Source organism: Carcharodon carcharias, chromosome 14, assembly GCF_017639515.1.
Source record: "Carcharodon carcharias isolate sCarCar2 chromosome 14, sCarCar2.pri, whole genome shotgun sequence".
NCBI lineage: Eukaryota > Metazoa > Chordata > Chondrichthyes > Lamniformes > Lamnidae > Carcharodon > Carcharodon carcharias.
This window is the reverse complement of record NC_054480.1, coordinates 84,270,313-84,291,197: the sequence shown is the minus strand read 5'-3', so window position 1 is coordinate 84,291,197 and position 20,885 is coordinate 84,270,313. Positions and strand designations below refer to the sequence as shown.

The following is a 20,885-nucleotide window of genomic DNA, read 5'->3' as shown; positions in this document are numbered from 1 at the left end:
CCCAGAGTGCATTCTGTGCCCTTGCCACTCTCAGTGCTTCCTCCAAATGATGTTCAACATGGAAGAGCACTGATTCATCAGCTGAGGGAGGGTGGTACTTGGTAATCAGCAGGAGGTTTCCTTGCCCATGTTTGACCTGATGCCATGATACCTCATGGGATCCGGTGTCGATGTTGAGGACTCCCAGGGCAACTCCCTCTGACTGTATATCACTGTGTCACCACCTCTGCTGGGTCTGTCCTGCTGGCGGGACAGGACATACCCAGGGATGATGATGGTGGTGTTTGGGACATTATCTGTAAGGTATGATTCTGTAAGTATGACTATTCAGGCTGTTGCTTGACTAGTCTGTGAGACAGCTCTCCCAATTTTGGCACATGCCCCCAGATGTTAGTAAGGAGGGCTTTGCAGGGTCGACAGGGCTGCGATTGCTGTTGTCATTTCCAGTGCCAAGGTCGATGCTGGTGATCTGTCTGGTTTCATTAGTTTTCCTTTACTTTGTAGCAGTTTGATACAACTGAGTGTCTTGCGAGACCATTTCAGAGGGCATTTAAGAGTCAACCACATTGCTGTGGGTCTGGGGTCAAGTGTATGCCAGATCAGATAAGGACGGCAGATTTCCTTTCCTCAAGATGTCGCCTCTGATGCTTTGCCCAATTACCTTAAATCTATAACAAAAGCAAAAAGTGCTGGAAAATCTCAGCAGGTCTGACAGCATCTGTGGAGTGAAAAACAGAGTTAACATTACGAGCCTGTGTGACTCTTCTTCAGAGCCAAAGGGGAAGTACAAATGTCGTGAAATTTACACTGTTTAAGGGGGGGTGCAGGGGTGGAGCAGGTGAAGCTGGATAGAAGGCCAGTGATAGGTGGAGGCAAAGGAGAGATTGCCAAAGATGTCATAAACAAAAGGTCAAAGGGGTGTTAATAGTGGTGGTTCTGGCTAAAGGAGGTGCTAATAGTGATACTAAGAGTAGAAAGTAGAATGTGATAATGGCCGGACCAGGGTAAGCGCTCTGGAAAGTGACAGATGCCCGAATGGCGATGGGGTGGGGGGAGGGGACGGTGATGGGAAAAAAGATTGAAAAGGCTAAAAGCTGGGGATAAAACAATGAATAAAATGGAAATAAATTTTTTAAATGGTAATAATTAAAATAAGTGGGAATAAATAAATAAAAAAATAATAAAAAATTAAAATGAATATGGAAAAAAGAGGGGGTGGGGATGGAGGAGAGAGTTCATGATCTGAAGTTGTTGAACTCAATATTAAGTCCGGAAGGCTGTAAAGTGCCTAGTTGGAAGATGAGGTTCTGTTCCTCCAGTTTGCGTTGAGCTTCACTGGAACAATGCAGCAGGCCAAGGACTGACATGTGGTCATGAGAGCAGTGTCTCTGTTGAAATGGCAAGCGACAGGGAGGTCTGGGCCATGCTTGCAGACAGACTGAAGGTGTTCCGCAAAGCGGTCACCTGGTCTGCGTTTGGTCTCCCCAATACCTTAAATCTGTACTCTCTGGTTATCTACCCCTCAGCCAATGGAAGCAGTTCATCACCGTTCCTCCACTGTCACTGGGTCAAAATCCTGGAGCTCCCTTCCTAACAGCACTGTGGGTGTACCTACACCATATGGACTGCAGCGGTTCAAGAAGGCAGCTCACCAGCAACTTCTCAAGGGCAATTAGGGATTGGCAATAAATGTTGGCCTTGTCAAAGACATCCACATTTCAACCTCTGAACACAGGCCACTTGACACAAATTTCTGGCACATCATTTGCTCTGATGCCTTTCCAGGGGCCCTGATGGGCTTTACAAAATGTGCCAATATAGAGTGGGCTCTATGTGAACCGAGTATGCTCTCTTGTATCATTTCCTGCTTTGTTTCTGGTGGTCTCATTTTCAAGGCAAGTGAGCCTCAGGGTTTAGCTTTGGGATCTGCACTCATCTTTTCTCTGATTGGAGATTGACAGGCAGAGAAGACAAGGCTCTGACAGTACGTCCCCCCTTTAAACAGTGTCTTGGAGCCAGATAGTGGCTTCTGTTTGTGGCCCACAATGGCCACTGTGCTCCATATCTCACTGGATAGATTCGGGTGTTTTGCATCAGACCAGCATCCTCTACTAGACTCACGGCAACACTGGTCCTGTCAATTCACACTGGGGTATAATCCCACGCATCCTGCCCCCTGTGACTCCCACCCCTGCTCCACCACAGGGATGTCTGAAAAGGCAGCATACAGGGGCTTGAGCCAGGCCTGGCTTTCACTTATCCAAGGCTAATGATAGACCCTTTAGCCTGACTGAGATCAAATTATGTCCCTTCTCAGGGATTGTCCCTCAGCCAACCCTGGTGTATAATAGTTTCGCACAGTGTCAATTGTACCTCAGTGGTTAGCATTCTTGTCTCTAAGTCAGAAGGTCGTGGGTTCAAGTCCCACTCCAGAGACTTCAGCCAAAATCCAGGCTCACTTTCCAGTGTAGTGCTGAGGAAGTGCTATTTCTCAGATGAGATGTTAAACAGAGGCTCCTTCTGCACTCTCAGGTAATTATGAAAGATTCCCATGGTCATATTTGAAGAGCAGGAGAGGGCTCCTTAGCTAATATTCAATCCCAAACCAACACTGCAAAAAAATTTCAAACTTTTGTTTGTGGGAGCTTGCTGTGCACAAATTGGAGGCTCCACTTCCTACCTTTAGCAGCAAATAAATGTCAACAAGGTTTAATTAGCTGTCAGGTGTTTTGGGACATTTTGGAGTTGTGAAGGGTCATGTATAAAAATATATTCTGCTGCATCATTAGATAACCGAATGTGACAGTGTGAGACTCTATCCTATGACCCCACTGGGTAGGTGTATGGGGATGAGGATCATATATCTAAGACCCAACAACCGCGCTGATTTTTACCGATCACTTTGATGCAGCTCTCTTTGCCAGTGCTGGCCTGCAGTACAGCGCTCTCCTCCTGGATCAATGCTGCTGTGCCCAGCCTTGGCACTTTGTTCTCGCTCTCTGCACACTCATCATGGTTTGAGGTTTCTCCTCCGTGCTCAGAGAAGTCATCCTCCAGCATTCCTTTATTTGCTCGATCTTTGGGGTCTTCACAGGATCTGTCCCCCAAATCTGCAGGTTCATCCAGGGACGTGGTGGTAAATTTGGGATTTAAATCAGAGAACTTCATGTCGTGACTCTGTGAAGCCCCCGCTGGTTCTGTCCCTGAGGCCTGGGCACGCTGTCCAGGCTTACTGGCGGAAAGGCTGCTGTCCTCTGGTTGTCTGTCTGTGCTGACTGCTATTGACCTTACACTCCTGGCTTCCATCTCCTCACAGCTGACATGGAAAAGCAAAGTATATTAGGAATCAAAGGGGGTGCCTGATAATATTTGGTTAATAAGACAATAGAGAATTAAGCAACATGTAGCGGGTTCAGATGGGAAGTGAAAATTGAAAGATGAGAGGCTCTGGCCACAATCTTCCTTAGATACTAGGGCCAGGGGATTGCAAGTATTACAGCACTGCTTAAATAAAGGAGAGAGGGTTAATCCTGCCAAGCACAGGTCAGTCAACATAATGCCAGGTGGTGGAGAACCTTTGAGATAATAATCTGGGACAAAATTAGAACATGGTTTAATGAATCACGTTTAGCAAAGGTTAAACGCAAAATATGTTGATTGAGTTAATTGACAAAGTAACAAAGAGGGTTGACGAAGGCCATGCAGTAGATATTGTTTATATGAACTTTCAAAATACATTTGACAAAGTACCACATAAATAGACTTGTTAAAAACTTAAATACCCAAGGGATTAAAGGGGATATAAAATTGGCCAAGGGACAAAGAACAGAACGTAGTGCTGAACGGTTGTTTTTCAGACTAGAGGGAATTGTACTCACTCGCCCATTCACTAAATCACTCACTTATTGAAAGACTGGGGACCTTTAAAAACTTGTCTGATTATGATTCAATGTTAAAATCACTGATTGAATTGATATATATAATATATATAATCTTATAATATTATATATTATATACAGGAAAAAATGTTGAAGTTTTCACGTGACACAAGATTTGGAAATGTAATAAACAGTGAGGAGAATAGTAACAGACTTCATGAGGACATAAACAGACTGGTGAAATAAGCAAACAGATGAGAGATGAAACCTAATGCCAAGAAGGTGAAGTGATGCACTTTGGAAAGAAGAACAAAGAGAGGCATTGTAAACTAAGTGGGGCGATTGTGCGGGGTGTACAAGAACAGAGAAACCGGGGATGGGCGTGTGGACATTAATCTTTGGAGGTATTCAGAGAAGTTGAGAAGGTTGTTAAAAAGCATGTGGCATCCTTGGCTTTATTCATAGAAGAATAGAATACAGAACATTATGGTGAAAGCTTTACAAGTCATTGATTCAGTCCCAGCTGCAATGCTGTCTCCAGTTCCAGGGTGGCTGTCAATGCCAGCCAGTGATTGCAGAGGAGATTTACAAGGCATGAGGGACTTCAGTTAATGTGGGGAAACTGGAGAAGCTGGGATTGTTCTCCTTAGAGCAGAGAAGGCCAAGGGAGATTTATCGAAGTGTTTCAAATCTTGAAGGGTTTTAATAGAGTAAATAAGGAGAAACTGCTTGCAGTGGCAGGAGATCCGGTAACCAGAGAGACAGAGACCGAAGGTGTTCAACCAAAGAATCAAAGAGGGGATGAGAATTTTTTTTATACAGTGAGTTATCGTGATCTGGAACACATTGCCTGAAAGCATGGTGGAAGCAGATTCATTAATAACTTTTGAAAGGGAACTGGATAAATACTTGAAAAGGAGAAATTTGCAGAACTATGGGGGAAAGCCAAGTGGAGTGGGACTAATTGGATAGCTCTTTCAAAGAGGCATTACAGACACAATGGGTCAAATGACCTCCTTCTGTGCTGTATGATTGTGATTACACATTGGCGAATGAGATTCAGAATTTAGCATTGTTAAAAGATTAATTAGAAAACTCTGATTTAATGTAGAATGACATTATGGGTGACTTGGTGTCTTAACACACTGCCTTGTTGTGACATTGAGTCATACACACCCAAGAGGTGGCAACTTGAAACTCTAGTCTATGACTTTTCTCGCTATCTCTGTAACCTCCCACAACCATACAATACTCCGAGAATTTTCCACTCCTCCAATTCTGATCTCATGTGCATCCCACACGTCCTTCACCCCGTCATTTGTGATTGTGCCATCAGATGCCTGGGCTCCAAGCTTTGGAAATCCCTCCCTAAACCTCTCTGTCAAGCTATCTCTCTCTCTTGTTTCCAATGCTCCTTAAAAAACCTACCTCTTTGATTAAGCATTTTGTCACCTTCTTCCTGGGTAAAGTGTCAATTTTTATCTGATTACATTCCTGTAAAGTACTTTGGGATGTTTTAAACGAAGGTGCTACATAAATGCAAGTTGTGGTGAGTTAACTGATCTCAGTATTACTCCATTTTAAGCTTCATGAGCTGATGAAAGGATAAATTAGGTTCCCCATTCCTTATCACTGCTCCTTGCTGGAAGTACCTGGGGATGGTTAGAAGCAGACAGTGGTTGGATTTGTTATGTGACACCCTGTCCCTGGTCCCCTCTAGTCTGTCTTACTTGCAGGATCACACGTACAGATCCTCTTGAGTGAGATAGTGAAGGGTTATTGATGTCCTTCAGAAATATTCCCTCTATCCCAAGTATCACTTCTTTCAGAAAAGTGGCAGAGAGAATTGGACTAAAGACAGCAAAATAACTGCAGGATTTGTTGTGACAGGTGCAATTTTTCAATTTAAATGCTGTCATGAATATTAATTTGGAATGGTAGAATCTCTGTTATTTCTCAGTATCGGTCTGGGTTCTAGAGATAAAGAACAAAAGCAGAAACACAAGCAACTTAACGCCAGTAATTCGAGGAAGGAATGTATCATCATTCAATTCCACAAGGTGGCTCAGTATAAAAGTCATATATTTTAAGGAATTTTGTTAGCAGAACATCTAAATACTACTGTTGGAAATTAGGTAAAGAAGGAAAGATTTAGCTTAATAACTCCTTTGGTTTTACATTTTCAATCTTTGTGATAAAAAACTGCCCCTTAACATAATGGAACAATCTGCTTAATCACTATTATAGTTAACCTGCCAAACTCAATCCCGACTCTCAGAGTGCATCTGACTGACTCACTGTGTGTACCTGATTGTATCATGGTACAGGTCTGACTGCCTCACAGCATGCGTTTGTCTCACAATGTGGGTCTGACTGTCTCAGTGTGTGTATCGGATTGTATCATGGTGCAGGTCTGACTGCCTCACAGCATGTGTCTGACTGTTGCTCCCTATATAATGTTCAACCCTAAATGCCCTTGAGAAAGTAGTGCTGAGCTGCCTTCTTGAACCACTACAGACAATGTTGTGTAGGTACACTCACAGTGCTATTAGGGAGGGAGTTCCAGGATTTTGACTCAGCGACAGTGAAGGAATGGTGATATATTTCCAAATTAGGATGGTGAGTGATTTTGAGGGGAACTTCTAGCTGGTGCAGTTCCCATGTGTCTGCTATCTTTGTCGTTTTGAGTGATAGATGTTGTAGCATGTGTCTGCATGCCATTGTAATGTGAAGGTGCTCGGCAGAGGAAGGGTTAATGTGGGACTGGAGAATAGCACCACCCACGGTATGATGTATAGAGTCACATGGTAATAAACGAGAGAACAGTCTGGAGAGAACACTCTGGAATCAGCCTGCATGAAGGTAACAGCACCATGCATGACAGTAACCTAGGACCTGTAAATAGTTCAACCTTTCATGTTTAAAACTACAAAAATTGCAAGACCCTGTGTAACGCAGAGGCAAAGAACCTGGCTAGTTCATGAGATGGTGAGAAAAGTTATAAAAGAGAAGCTGCACTTCTGGCAGTCCCAGAGCTCAGGGGATTGCAGCAGTGGTAGCCATGCTGCACTGAAGTTCATAACAAAATTGGCTGGCAGAGCCAAGAGAGAAATCTGCAGTACACAGTTAAAAAAAGGAAAAAGCCTGCAGAGTTTAAGAGACAGGGAACACATTTCATTTGGGAAAAGTAAAGATTTTCAATAAAAAGTAAAGAGTTCAAAACAAACAGCACTGAGAATTAAAAAAAAACCTGTAACAATTGGCTGGCAGAAACAAAAGTTTAAGCAGAATCTGCAGAATTAAAAAAAAAGATACCTGCAGATTTTAAGAACAAGGTGCTGTCGCTTTAAATTTAAAAACAAAATGGACCCCGATCAAATTGTGAGCCTGTCAAAACTGCTACTATGCAGGGCGTTCAGAAAACCCATTCAGGAGCGAAAAAAGAAGAAAGACTTGCCTAGAATAGCAATGCTCCTACCTTTAAAGGTTAAAACAGTTAAAGAAAAGAAGACCCACTTTGCTGGGGGCCCCGCCAAAGTTGGGAAGAGCATGGGAAATGTATACAGGGAAACTAACAACTACAGAAACAACCTGAGAGGAAAAGAAAACGGTTACTGCACTGACAGCTCTTAAAGCAGTAGTAAATATAAAAGGAAAAATCAGCCACGAACAGGAAATTAAAAGAGCCAGACACATTTGTGCTATGAAAAGGTTTAAACCAAGGGAGCTTTGGAGGAGGCAATTTTTAGTGTACAGGAGAAATACAAGAATAAATAAGGAATCAGAAGAAGCACAACTTGATAAGTTTTTATCCATCTTTGGTTCATTTCCTGGTGAAGTACTCCACAACCAAAGTATAGGTCAATATTGGATAACATTTGCTGAGATATTAAAAGGCTTTGAGAGATATTTTAAACTCCAAGTTGTGGAGACTGCAGACCCTATAAGAAGGTTGAGCTCACTCCCAATAAAGCACTGAAGGTAACAAGAGATCCCAGGGCGAGGGCAAGAAAAGACCCGAGAGAGAGGGAGCGAGATGGCAGCGTTGAGTGTACAGATGGCTATGAATGAAGGAAAGCTATCTGAGGTAACTCCAAAGAAGCAAAAAAGTAAATGAAGCTGTTCTACAAGAAAATGTTTACATCAGAGCTAAACTGGAAGATTTGAAGAGTAAGATTCAAGCTGAGTATATACCTTTGAAAATGCATGATAATCTGAAGTTTTCAATGAACCAAGCTGTTTGAGATCTGAACAAACAAATTTCAGAAATGACACAAAGGTATCAGGAGGAGATAGTGACCCTCAATTCCACAGTTGGCAAGTCAATTAGGGGTTGGGAAAACTCAACCAGATTTACAGCCAGGCAAAACAACAGCATAAAAGGATTCCTTGAAGAATCAATAAGTAGCCATGGAAAAACATGAGGAGCAAAAAAAGGATGTTGAGTATTACTTCAGAAAAAGTTGCATTGGAACTATCAAAAGCAACAAAATGATGCACTGAAGCCCAGAGTGAGTTGGCAAGAATCAACAAGGAAATAAACAGTTGAAAGAATGGCTGGTTGTCCTTCATGATCAAACGCAAAAGGAATGTGTACCTATTCAGCAACATGAAGAAATGAAGACTGCCTAAAACAACACAATGGAAGCAGAGCAGAAGAAACTCAAGGAGACTCTGCTGATACACAGGAAAGCTCAAGATGAAGCAAATGAGCTTCAGAAAGAAAAGGAAAAACTGTTGAAAGATCTCCACATGTTACAAGAATCCCTGAGGTCAAAATTTATTCTTATGGAAAATTACGAAGTGAAAGAAAATGAATTTAATGTCACAGTGAGCAAACTGAAGAACCAGTTGGCAGAGAAGATTCACCACTGTTCCATATTCCAGGAGGAAGCCAACAGCTGCAGGAAGCAGTGTCCCTTCCCTTTGGAAGGAATGGGACACATCCACAGTGTCCAATAAAAGCAGATGGGTAGTTAATGAAGAGAAACACAACTCAAAGGAGTGCAGAAAGTGAATCAGTGAAGGTAACCAAGTACCATAAACACAGAGTGCTACAACTATTCCTCCAAACATGACAGTCTGAGATGCAGAAAATCTGTCAAATCTCAAGACTGTCTGAATTTATCAAGTCGAATACCTGAGATGGGAACGAAGGGATAGCAAGTGAAAATTGTATTGTAATGCTCCTTTGGAAGGGAAGAAAATTTTCTTTGATGAAGAAAGGGGGATGTTGTAATGTGTGCCTGTAATGTTACAAGAATTGTCATGTAAAGGTGCTTGGCAGAGCAGGGGTTAACATGGAGCTGGAGAATAGCACCACCCACAGTATTATGTATGGAGTCACATGGTAACAGACTCAGAGAACAGCCTAGAGAGAATACTCTGGAACCACCCTGCATGGAGGTAACAGCACCAGGCATGACAGTAACCTGGGATTTGTAAATAGTTAAAAACTAACAATAAAGGGTCCATGTTTAAATATACAAGTCTCAAGATCTCATCACTGAGACATCTAAAGAACCCATAATGTAACAGTGGAGGTCACAAGTTTGACCTGTTCTTGTAGCCATTGTCTTTATATGGTTACTCCAGTTCAGTTTCTGGTCAATGGTAACCCCCAGGATGTTGATAGTTGGGGATTCAACAGCACTAATGCCATCGGGTGTCAAGGGGTGATGGCTAGATTCTGTCTTGCTGGATCAGAAATTGAGGGTAAATTTGCTAGGGGCTAATAACTAAGAGGAGATTAAATAAATAATACCAACAGGAAAAAAACCTATTGGAGAGCTTGAGGGACTAAAATCTGACAAATCCCCAGAACCTGATGGCCTGATCTTAGGGTTGTAAAATAGATAGCTGCAGAGATAGTGATGTGCTGGTTATGATTTTCATAAATTCCCTGAATTCTAGAATGGTTCCGGCAGATTGGAAGTTAGCAAATATAACACCACTATTCAAGAAAGGAGGGAGAGAGAAAACAGGGACCTATAGACCAGTTAGCCTGACATCTATCATTGGGTAAGTGCTGGAATCTGTTGTTAAGGAAGTCTTAGAAATGCACTTAGAAACTCATAGTATGAACAGACAAAGTCAACATGGTTTTATGGAAGGGAAATTATGTTTAGCAAATTTAGTTTTTTGAGGATGTAGGGTAGGTAGTAGTAAGGTAGACAAAGCGGAACCAGTAGATGTAGGATACTTCTGTTTTGAAAAGGCATTCAATAAGGTGCCACATAAAGGATCAATATGCAAAATAAAAGGTCATGGATTTGGGGGTAATATATTAGCATGGATAGGGTTGGTTAATGGACAAGAAGCAAAGAGTGGGGATAAATGGGTCATCTTCAAGTTGGCAGGCTGTGACTAGTGGAGTTCTATGAGGATCAGTGCTGGGGCCTCAGCTATTTACAATCTATACTAATGACTTCGATGAAGAGGCAGAGAGTAGTGTATCTAAGTTTGCTGATGATACAAAGCTAGGTGGAAGATAAGCTGTGGGGAGGACAGGGAGAGGCTGCCAAGAGATGTAGACAAGACAGACAAGATGCCAGATGGAGTATCATGTGTGAAAGTGTGAAGTTATTCACTTTGGTCATAAGAATAGGAAAGCAGAATATAATTTAAAAGGTGAGAAACTTATATATGTTGATGTTGAAAGAGACTTAGGAGTGATTATACAAGGAACACAGAAAGTTAGCATGGAGTACAGCAAGCAATTAGGAACGCAAATAGTATGTTGGTCTTTATTGCAAGGGGATTGGAGTACCGGAAGTCTTGTTACAATTTTACAGGGTTTTGGTGAGACCACATCTGGAATACTGTGTACAGTTTTGGCCTCCGTATTTAAGGAAGGATACACTTGCATTGGAGGCAATACAGTGAAGGTTCACTATATTGGTCCCTGGGATGAGGGGGTTGTTCTATGATGAGAGGCTGAGTAAATTGGGTTTAATTTCTCTGGAGTTTAGAAGAATGAGAGGCGATCTCATTGAAACCTACAAGATCCTGGTGGGGTTTGACAGGATGGACACTGAAAGATTGTTTCTAAAATATGGGGCACAGTCTCAGGATAAGGTGGCGATCATTTAGAACGGAGATGAAAAGAAATTACTTCACTAAAACGGTTGTGACTCTTTGGATTTCACTACCCTAGAGGGTTGTGGATGCTCCACCATTCAATATGTTTAAGGCTGGGATAGACAGATTTTTGATGTCTGAAGGAATCAAGGCTGATCCAAGACTGGATGTCAGTTGTTCAATGTGACATCACAGAGGCTGTGGAAGAGCTAAGGAGATAATGGAGAAGACTGAATGTGATAAAAGCTGACACAATAGTGACAATTAATAAACAGTATGTAAATAAGGAAGAGGAGGGACCAGAGGCACTGATTTCTGATGGTGTTGTTAGATTCGATCTGGACTGTTTGTATACCAGTTCAATTGGTGATAGTTGGAATTTCAATGGATTCCTGGATATTTTCTCCATATCTTCATTCTCACTGACAGCTGTGAGTCCTCAGAAATTCCTCCTCCCCCACAATCAGCCCCCCACTACTCCAATCCCCTTGCCAGACCCCAGACATGTCTGCCCCTTTCTCCTAAACCCCAAACAACCCCACCCTCACCCTCTCAACCTCAAACACTCCCGCCACTCCCTCCTAGACTCCAAATAACCCCCCCCTCACCCTCTCAACCCCAAACACTCCCACCACTCCCTCCTAGACTCCAAACAACTCCACCCTCACCCTCTCAACTCCAAAACACTCCTGCCACACCCTCTTAGACCCTAAACAACCCTCCTCATCCTCTTGACCCCCAAGCAACCCCTGCCCTCACCCAATAGACTCCTAACCACCTGTCCCAGTCCCCACCAGCACTCCGTCAGCTTCCCCAGCTCCCCCAAAACCCCCTTAGCCTGCACTCCCCTGCCCCTTCACCCTGCCCCCCTTTCCTCCACCACCAGTTTTTCTGTACTGCCCAGTAGGGGTTGATGCTCTGCAATGTTACCTGCTATCATGCTGTAAGGATGATACTGGAGATACTTCCTGTGAGGAGCTTGATCCCATGCCTATGCTGGATCCATCTTCACCGCGAGTCAGTGCATCCCCATCTGATTCATCAGCCATTCTTCCAACCTGCTCATGGGCTGGGCCCGACCCCAGCCTTCCCTCTTCCAGATCACCAGCGGGATCAATTTTCATGTGGATGGGTTTCTCTGTACTGCTTGCTGCAGGGTGGCCTGGAACCTGAAGAGTATGTCCACCATACATCTGGTGAAGGTTCCACTTCTGTGCTCCAGGTGGCTGCTCTGCTTCCTGTAGCAATGAGGCCTCTTTACTTCCTGAAACCCCCTTTCCTTCAGTCATGTGATTCTGTTCTGTCAAATCATCCCTCACTTCACCTTCCTTTTTTCTTGCTTTATCGATCAGTTTTAAGCTCTCCTTTTGAGTCAATGTATCTACATTGGAAAAACACAAGGCATGACATTAAAACACTGCTCACTCACAGATTTCCAATGCTGATCTGCATGTGTAAATACACTGAGTTCCTGCACACAAGTTCTGGTAAATCCAAAAGAGAGTACCTCATCTCTGAAGAGCTAACCCCATGAGGTGAGGGAGCTCTAGGTGAATTCATGCTCTTCTGACACATGTATATGAACCCTTTGAGAAGAAGAGGGCCTTTCTGGTAATCTAATTTCTGATTTGACATGAAGCTATGGCTTAGGAACATGGGCTGGGATTCTCCATATCCTCTGCCTTAGCTTCTTTCCGGGATTTCAGACAATCTTCCACTGAGGTAACAGTAGTCAATGGGAAAGTTCCCAAAGGAGGGAGCAAGGAACGATCAGAAGCCCTTTCCTCTCCATTCACCCCACACAATTAACTCACCATCCAACCATTCCAGCACCCAACAAAAAGATCTATGAGTTTTCTCCTCTCCAAAAGCAAATCACAAATTGCTTATTTGATATCATTGAAGGTCCTGAATTGGCTGTGTCATTCCTGGGAGAACACACTGTGACAATGATCATCTACAAGGGTCCCTAGAAACTTCAATCCATTGCTAACCAGCTCTGAATTTAAAAGGTGATTTTATCTGTACAGGGAGATCTGTTGGTGTATATCAGTTTGGGGAATCAGTGTGGAAATGGAAAGTATGGGATAATAGAGAGTGCTGGGTAGAATGTATGGGATAGTGAGTGTGGGATAATGGAGAGTGTGGGATAATAGACAGTATGGGATAACAGAGTGTGGGATAATAGGGTGTGGGATAATAGGGAGTGAGGGTTTGAGCGTGCGGGGTAGACCATGTGGGATGATAGAGAATGTGGGATAATAGAGAGTGCGAGATAATACAGAGTGTGGGATAATAGAGAATGTGGGATAATAGAGTGTAGGATAATAGAGAGTGTGGGATAGAGGGTATGGAGTAGAGCATGTGGGATAGAGAGTGTGGGATAATAGAGAGTATGGGATAATAGAGAGTATGGGATAATAGAGTGTCAGATAATAGAGAGTGAGGGTTTGAGCATGCAGGATAGAGCTTGTGGGATGATAGATTGTGGGATAATAGAGAGTGCGGGATAATAAAGTGTGTGGGATAATAGAGAGTGCGGGATAGAGCGTGCGGGTTAGAGTGTGCGGGATAGAGAGTGCGGGATAGAGAGTGTGGGATAGAGATTGCAGGATAGAGCGTGCGGGATAGAGAGTGCAGGATAGGGAGTGCAGATAGAAAGGGTGAGATAGAGACTGTGGGATAGCATGTGTGAGATAGAGAGTGCGGGATAGAGTGTGCAGCATAGACAGTGCAGGATATAGAGTGCGGGATATGGAGTGTGGGAAAGAGAGTGTGGCTTAGTTGTGTAGGATATTAGAAAGTGTGGGATAATGGAGAGTACCGGATAATAGAGTGTGCGGGATAGAGTGTGTGGGATAGAGAATGTGGGGTAATAGAACGTGCGGGATAGAGCATGTGGGATAATACAGAGTACAGGATAATAAAGAGTTTGGGATAATAGAGTGTGCTGGATAGAGTGCGCTGGTGGGGAGTGCAGGATAGAGCATGCGGGATAGAGACTGTGAGATAAAAGAGCATGTGGGATAATAGAGAGTGTGGGTTTGAGCATCTGGGATACGGCATGGGGAATAGAGAGTACAGGATAATAGAGATCGTGGGACAGAGAGTGTGCGGGATAGAGAGTGCGGGATATAGAGTGCGGGATAGAGAGTGCGGGGTAGAGAATGAGGAATAGAGTGTGCGGAATAGAATGTGCGGGATAGAGTATGTGTGATAGAAAGTGTGGGATAGAGTGCATGGGGTAGAGTGCGTGGGATAGGGTGCGTGGGATAGAGTGCACGGAATAGAGAGTGCGGGATCGATTGTGCGTGATGGAGTGTGCGGGATAGAAAGAGTGGGATAGAGTCAGCAGGATAGAGTGTGCGGGATAGAGTGTGTGGGATAGAGTGCATGGGATAGAAAGTGCAGGGTAGAGAGTGCGGGATAGCAAATGTGGGATAGAGTGCGTGGGATAGAGAGTGTGGGCTAATAGAATGTGTGGGATAGAGCATGTGGGATAATAGAGAGTACGGGGCAATAAAGAGTGTGGGATAATAGAGTGTGTAGGATAGAGCGTGCAGGTAGAGAGTGCAGGAAAGAGCGTGCGGGATAGAGAGTGTGAGATAATAGAGTGTGTGTGATAATAGAGAGTGCAGGTTCAACCGTGCAGGATAGAGCGTCTGGGATACCGCATGGGGAATAGAGAGTACAGGGTACTAGAGAGTGTGGGAAAGAGAGTGCGGGATAGAGAATGTGGGATAGAGGGTGTGGGATAGTGAGAGCGGGATAGAGGGTGCAGGCTAGAGAGTGCAGGATAGAGAGTGCAGGATAGAGAGTGCAAGATAGAATATGCTGGAAGAGAGTGCAGGATACAGTCCGCGGGATAGAGAGTGCGGCATAGAGTGTGCATGATGAAGTGTGCAGGATAGAAAGAGTGGGATAGAATGCACAGGCTAGACTACATGGGATAGAGTGTGCGGGATAGAGTGTGTGGGATAGAGGGTGCAGGGTAGAGTGTGTGGGATAGAAAATGCGGGATAGAGTGCGTGGGATAGAGTGCATGGGATAGATAATGTGGGGTAATAGAACGTGTGGGATAGAGCATGTGGGATAATAAAGAGTATGGGATAATAAAGAGTGTGGGATAGTAGAATGTGCGGGATAAAGTGTACTGTTAGAGGGTGCAGGATACAGAATATGGGATAGAGAGTGCAGGATAGATTGTGTGGGATAGAAAGTGCGGGATAGTATGCATGGGGTAGAGTGCGCGGGATTGTGTGCGCGGGATAGAGAGTGCAAGGGAAAGAGAGTGCGGGATAGAGGATGCTGGAAGAGAGTGCAGGATAGAGCGTGCGGGATAGGGAGTGTGAGAGAATAGAGCGTGCGGGATAGGGAGTGTGAGAGAATAGAGCATGCAGGATCATAGAGAGTGCGGGTTTGAGCATGAGGGATAGAGGGCCTAGGATGCAGCGTGGAGAATAGAGAGTACAGGATAATAGGGAATGTGGAATAGCGAGTGCGGGATAGAGTGTGCGGGATAGAAATTGTGGTTTAGAGTCCGCGGGATAGAGTACGCAGGATTGTGAGTGTGGGATAGAGGGTGGAATAAAAAGTACGGGATACAGTGTGTGGGATAGTAAGTGCGCCGGATAGAGACTGTGGGATAGAGTGCATGGGATAGGGAGTGCAGGATAGAGTGTGCTGGATAGGGAGTTCGGGATAGGGAGTTCAGGGTTGAAAGTGCTGGATAAAAAGTGTGCGATAGAGAGCGCGGGATAGAGTGCGTCGAATCGAGAGTGCGGGTTAGAAAGTGCAGGATGGAGGGCACGGGATAGAGAGCGCAGGTTAGAGTGCATGGGATAGAGAGTGCGGGATAGAGTTTGCTGGAAGAGAGTGCAGGATAGAGCGTGCGGGATAGTGAATGTGAGAGAATAGGGAGTTCGGGATATGGAGTTCGGGGTAGAAAGTGCTGGATAAAAAGTGTGGGATAGAGAGCGGGGGAGAGAGTGCATAGGATAGGGAGTATGGGATTGAGTGTGCGGGCTAAGGTGTTCGGGATAGAGTGTGCAGGATAGAAAGTGCAGGATAGAGTGAGCGGGATAGAAAGTGCAGGTTAGAAAGTGCGGATAGGAAGTGCGGGATAGAGTGAGCGGGATAGAAAGTGCGGGATAGAGAAAATGGGATAGCGAGTGCGGGGTAGAGAGTGTGGGATAGAGAGTGTGGGATAGAAAGTGGAGTATAGAGTGTGTGGATAGTGAGTGTGGGATAGAGAGTGCGGGATAGAGTATGCGGGATAGAGAGTGCGGTATAGAGAGTGCAGGATAGAGAGTGCAGGAAAGTGAGTATGGAGTAGAGCATGCGGGATAGAGTCTGGAATTGAGAGTGCAGGTTAGAGAGTTCGGGATAAAGAGTGCGAGATAGAGTGTGAGTGATAGAGAATGCAGGATGGAATGCGTCGGGTAGTTGGCGTGGGGTAGAGTGTGTGGGATAGATCGTGTAGGAAAAAGAGTGCAGGATAGAGAGTGCGTGTTAGAGAATATTTGATAGAGCGAGCGGGATAGAGTATGTGGGATAGAGAATGTGGGATAGAGTGTGCAGGATACAGAGTGTGGGATAGAGAGTGCGGGATAGCGTGTGCGGGATAAAGAGTGCAGGATAGAGAGTGCGGTATAGAGAATACGGGATAGAGAGTGCGGGATAGATTGTGTGGGATAGAAAGTGTGGGATAGTATGCATGGGGTAGAGTGCGCAGGATTGTGTGCGCGGGATAGAGAGTGCATAGGATAGAGAGTGCGGGATAGAGTGTGCTGGAAGAGAGTGCAGGATAGAGCGTGTGGGATAGGGAGTGTGAGAGAATAGAGCATGCGGGATCATAGAGAGTGCAGGTTTGAGCATGCGGGATAGAGGCCCTAGCTTGCAGCGTGGAGAATAGAGAGTACAGGATAATAGAGAGTGTGGGATAGAGAGTGCAGGATAGAGAGTGCGGGATAGAGAGTGTGGGATAGAGAATGCAGGACAGAGTGTGCAGGATACAGAGTGCGGGATACAGAGTGCGGGATAGAGAGTGCGGGATAGAGAGTGCGGGATAGAGTGTGCGGGATAGAGAGTGCGGGATAGAGAGTGCGGTATAGAGAATACAGGATAGACAGTGCGTGATAGATTGTGTGGGATAGGGAGTTCGGGATAGTATGCATGGGGTAGAGTGCGCGGGATTGTGTGTGTGGGATAGAGAGTGCAAGGGATAGAGAGTGCGGGATAGAGGGTGCGGGAAGATAGTGCAGGATAGAGCGTGCGGGATAGGGAGTGTGAGAGAATAGAGCATGCGGGATCATAGAGAGTGCGGATTTCAGCATGCGGGATAGAGGGCATAGGATGCAGCGTGGAGAATAGAGAGTACAGGATAATACGGAGTGTGGGATGCGAGTGCGGGATAGGGAGTGTGGGATAGAGATTGCGGGATAGAGTGCGGGATAGATAGTGTAGGATAGAGAGTGCGGGATAGAGAGTGCCGGATAGAGTGCAGGATTGATTGTGCAGGATAGAGATTTCTGGATAGCGAATGCGGTTTAGATTGAGTGGGATAGATTGTGCGGGATAGAAAGTGCAGGATAGATTGCATGGGATAGAGTGCATGGGATAGGGAGTGCGGGATAGAGTGTGCTGGATAGGGAGTTCGGGATAGGGAGTTCAGGGTTGAAAGTGCTGGATAAAAAGTGTGGGATAGAGAGCGTAGGATAGAGTGCGTCGAATCAAGAGTGCGGGTTAGAAAGTGCGGGATGGAGGGCGCGGGATAGAGAGCGCAGGTTAGAGTGCATGGGATAGAGAGTGCGGCATAGAGAGTGCGAGTTAGAGTGTGCGGGACAGTAAGTGCAGGATACATTGCGTGGGATAGAGTGCGCGGGATAGAATGCATTGGATAGGGAGTGTGGGATAGAGTATGCGGGATATGGAGTTCGGGGTAGAAAGAGCTGCATAAAAATTGTGGTAGAGAGAGTGTGGGAGAGAGTGTGTGGGGTAAGGAGTGCAGGATAGAGTGTGCGGGAATGGGAGTTCAGGATAGGGAGTGCAGGGTAGAAAGTGCTGCATAAAAATTGCGGGATAGAGTGTGCAGATTAGAAAGTGCAGGTGAGAGTGAGCAGGATAGAAAGTGCAGGATAGAAACTGTGGGATAGAAAGTGCGGGATAGAGTGAGTGGGATAGAAGTGCTGGATAGAGCATCCAGGATTGAGAGTGCGGGGTAGAGTGCGGGATGGACAGTGCATAGAGAGTGCAGGATAGAGTGTGTGGGATAGAAAGTGCAGGATAGAGAACCCGGGATAGAGACTATGGGGTAGAAAGTGCAGGATAGAGAGTGTGGGATAGAAGGTGGGGGATAGAGTGTGCATAGAGAGTGTGGGATAGATTGTGTGGGTTAGAAAGTGCGGGATAGAGAGTGCGGGATATAGTGCGTGGGATAGAGAGTGAGGGATAGAGTGTGCGGGATAGAAAGTGCGGGATAGAGAGTGCGGGATAGAGTGTGCGGGATAGAAAGTGCGGGATTGAGAGTGCGGGATATAGTGCGTGGGTTAGAGAGTGCGGGATAGAGTGTGCGGGATAGGAAGTGCGGGATAGACTATCCAGATTAGAGACTGTGGGATAGAGATTGTGGGATAGAAATTACGGGATAGAGTGTGAGGGATAGAGGAACCCGGATTGAGAGTGCAGAATAGAGTATGCGGGATAGAAACTGTGGGACAGAAACTGCAGGATAGATTGTGCGGGATAGAGAGTGCATAGAGAGTGTGGGATAGAGTATGTGGGATAGAGAGTGCGGTATAGAGAGTGCAGGATAGAGAGTGCGGGAAAGTGAGTATGGAGTAGAACATGCGGGATAGAGTGCGGAATTGAGAATGCAGGTTAGAGAGTTCCGGAAAGAGAGTGCGGGTAGAGGGACCCAGTTAGACAATGCGGGATAGAGTGTGAAGGATAGAAAATGCAAGATAGAGAGTGCGGGATATAGTGCGTGGGATAGAGAGTGCGGGATAGAGGGTGCGGGATAGAAAGTGCGGGATAGAGAGTGTAGGATATAGTGCGTGGGATAGAGTGTGCGGGATAGAGTGCGGAATTGAGAGTGCAGGTTAGAGAGTTCCGGAAAGAGAGTGTGGGTAGAGGGACCCAGTTAGACAATGCGGGATAGAGTGTGCAGGATAGAAAATGCAGGATAGAGAGTGCGGGATATAGTGCGTGGGATAGAGAGTGCGGGATAGAAAGTGCGGGATAGAGTGTGCGGGTAGAGGGACCCAGTTAGAGAGTGCGGGATAGAGTATGCAGGATAGAAACTGTGGGACAGAAACTGCAGGATAAATTGTGCGGGATAGAGAGTGTAGGATATAGTGCGTGGGATAGAGTGTGCGGGATAGAGTGTGCGGGATAGAAATTGCGGGATAGAATGCACGGGATGGAGTGTGTGGGACAGAATGCATGGGATATGGATTGCAGGATAGGGAGTTCAGGGTAGAAAGTGTGGGATAAAAAGTGTGGGATAGGGAGCGCAGGATAGACTGCATCAAATAGAGAGTGCAGGTTAGAAAGTGCGGGATAAAGGGCGTGGGATAGTGTGTGTGAGATAGAGAGTGCGGGATAAAGAGTGCGAGTTAGAGTTTGCTGGAAGAGAGAGCAGGATAGAATGTGTGGGATAGAGAGTGCGGGATAGAAAGTGCAGGATGGAGTGTGCTCGTAGAGGGACCCAGTTAGAGAGTGCAGGATAGAGTGTGCAGGATAGAAAGTGCAGTATAGAGTATGCGGGATATAGTGCGTGGGATAGAGAGTGCGAGATAGAAATTGCGGGATAGAGTGTGCAGGATAGAAAGTGCAGTATAGAGTATGCGGGATATAGTGCGTGGGATAGAGAGTGCAGGATAGAAATTGCGGGATAGAATGCACGGGATGGAGTGTGTGGGACAGAATGCATGGGATATGGATTGCAGGATAGGGAGTTCAGGGTAGAAAGTGCGGGATAAAAAGTGTGGGATAGGGAGCGCAGGATAGACTGCATCGAATAGAGAGTGCAGGTTAGAAAGTGCGGGATAAAGGGCGTGGGATAGTGTGTGTGAGATAGAGAGTGCGGGATAGAGAGTGCGAGTTAGAGTTTGCTGGAAGAGAGAGCAGGATAGAACGTGTGGGATAGAGAGTGCGGGATAGAAAGTGCAGGATGGAGTGTGCACGTAGAGGGACCCAGTTAGAGAGTGCAGGATAGAGTGTGCAGGTTAGAAAGTGCAGTATAGAGTATGCGGGATATAGTGCGTGGGATAGAGAGTGCGAGATAGAAATTGCGGGATAGAGTGCGCGGGTAGAGGGACCCAGTTAGAGAATGCGGGATAGAGTGTGCAGGATAGAAAGTGCAGGATAGAGAGTGCGGGTTATAGTGCGTGGGATAGAGAGTGCAGGATAGAAAGTGCGGGATAGAGTGTGCAGGTAGAGGGACCCAGTCAGAGAGTGCGGGATAGAGTATGCAGGATAGAAACTGTGGGACAGAAACTGCAGGATAAATTGTGCGGGATTGAGTGTGCAGGATAGAGAGTGCGATATAGAGCCTGTAGGATAGAGAATGTGGGATAGATTGTGCGGTATAGAGAGTGCGGGATAGAGTGTGCGGGACAGAAAGTGCGGGATAGAGAGTGTGTGATATAGTGCGTGGGATAGAGTGTGTGGGATAGAGTGTGCGGGATAGAAATTGTGGGATAGAATGCACGGGATAGAGTGTGTGGGACAGAATGCATGGGATATGGATTGCAGGATAGGGAGTTCAGGGTAGAAAGTGCTGGATAAAAAGTGCGGGATAGAAAGTGTGGGACAGAGTGAGAGGGATAGAAAGTGCAGGAGAGAAAGTGCGGGATAGAAAGTTTGGGATAGGGTGAATGGGATATAAGCTGCGGGATAGAGCATCCAGGTTTGAGAGTGCGGGGT

The 20,885-nt window shown here is 45.6% G+C and overlaps 1 protein-coding gene across 1 annotated transcript in view; it reads right to left on the bottom strand.

Annotated features, from left to right (window-relative positions):
* LOC121287549 (myosin light chain kinase 2, skeletal/cardiac muscle-like) overlaps nt 1-20,885 on the bottom strand; it is a 198,954-nt gene that overhangs the window by 6,461 nt on the left and 171,608 nt on the right. The window contains exons 3-4 of the mRNA XM_041205480.1: nt 11,889-12,339; nt 2,895-3,316 (exon numbers count right to left, since the gene is read on the bottom strand). Of these exons, the coding sequence (XP_041061414.1) occupies nt 2,895-3,316; nt 11,889-12,339 (873 nt within the window). The remainder of the gene's footprint in view (nt 1-2,894; nt 3,317-11,888; nt 12,340-20,885) is intronic.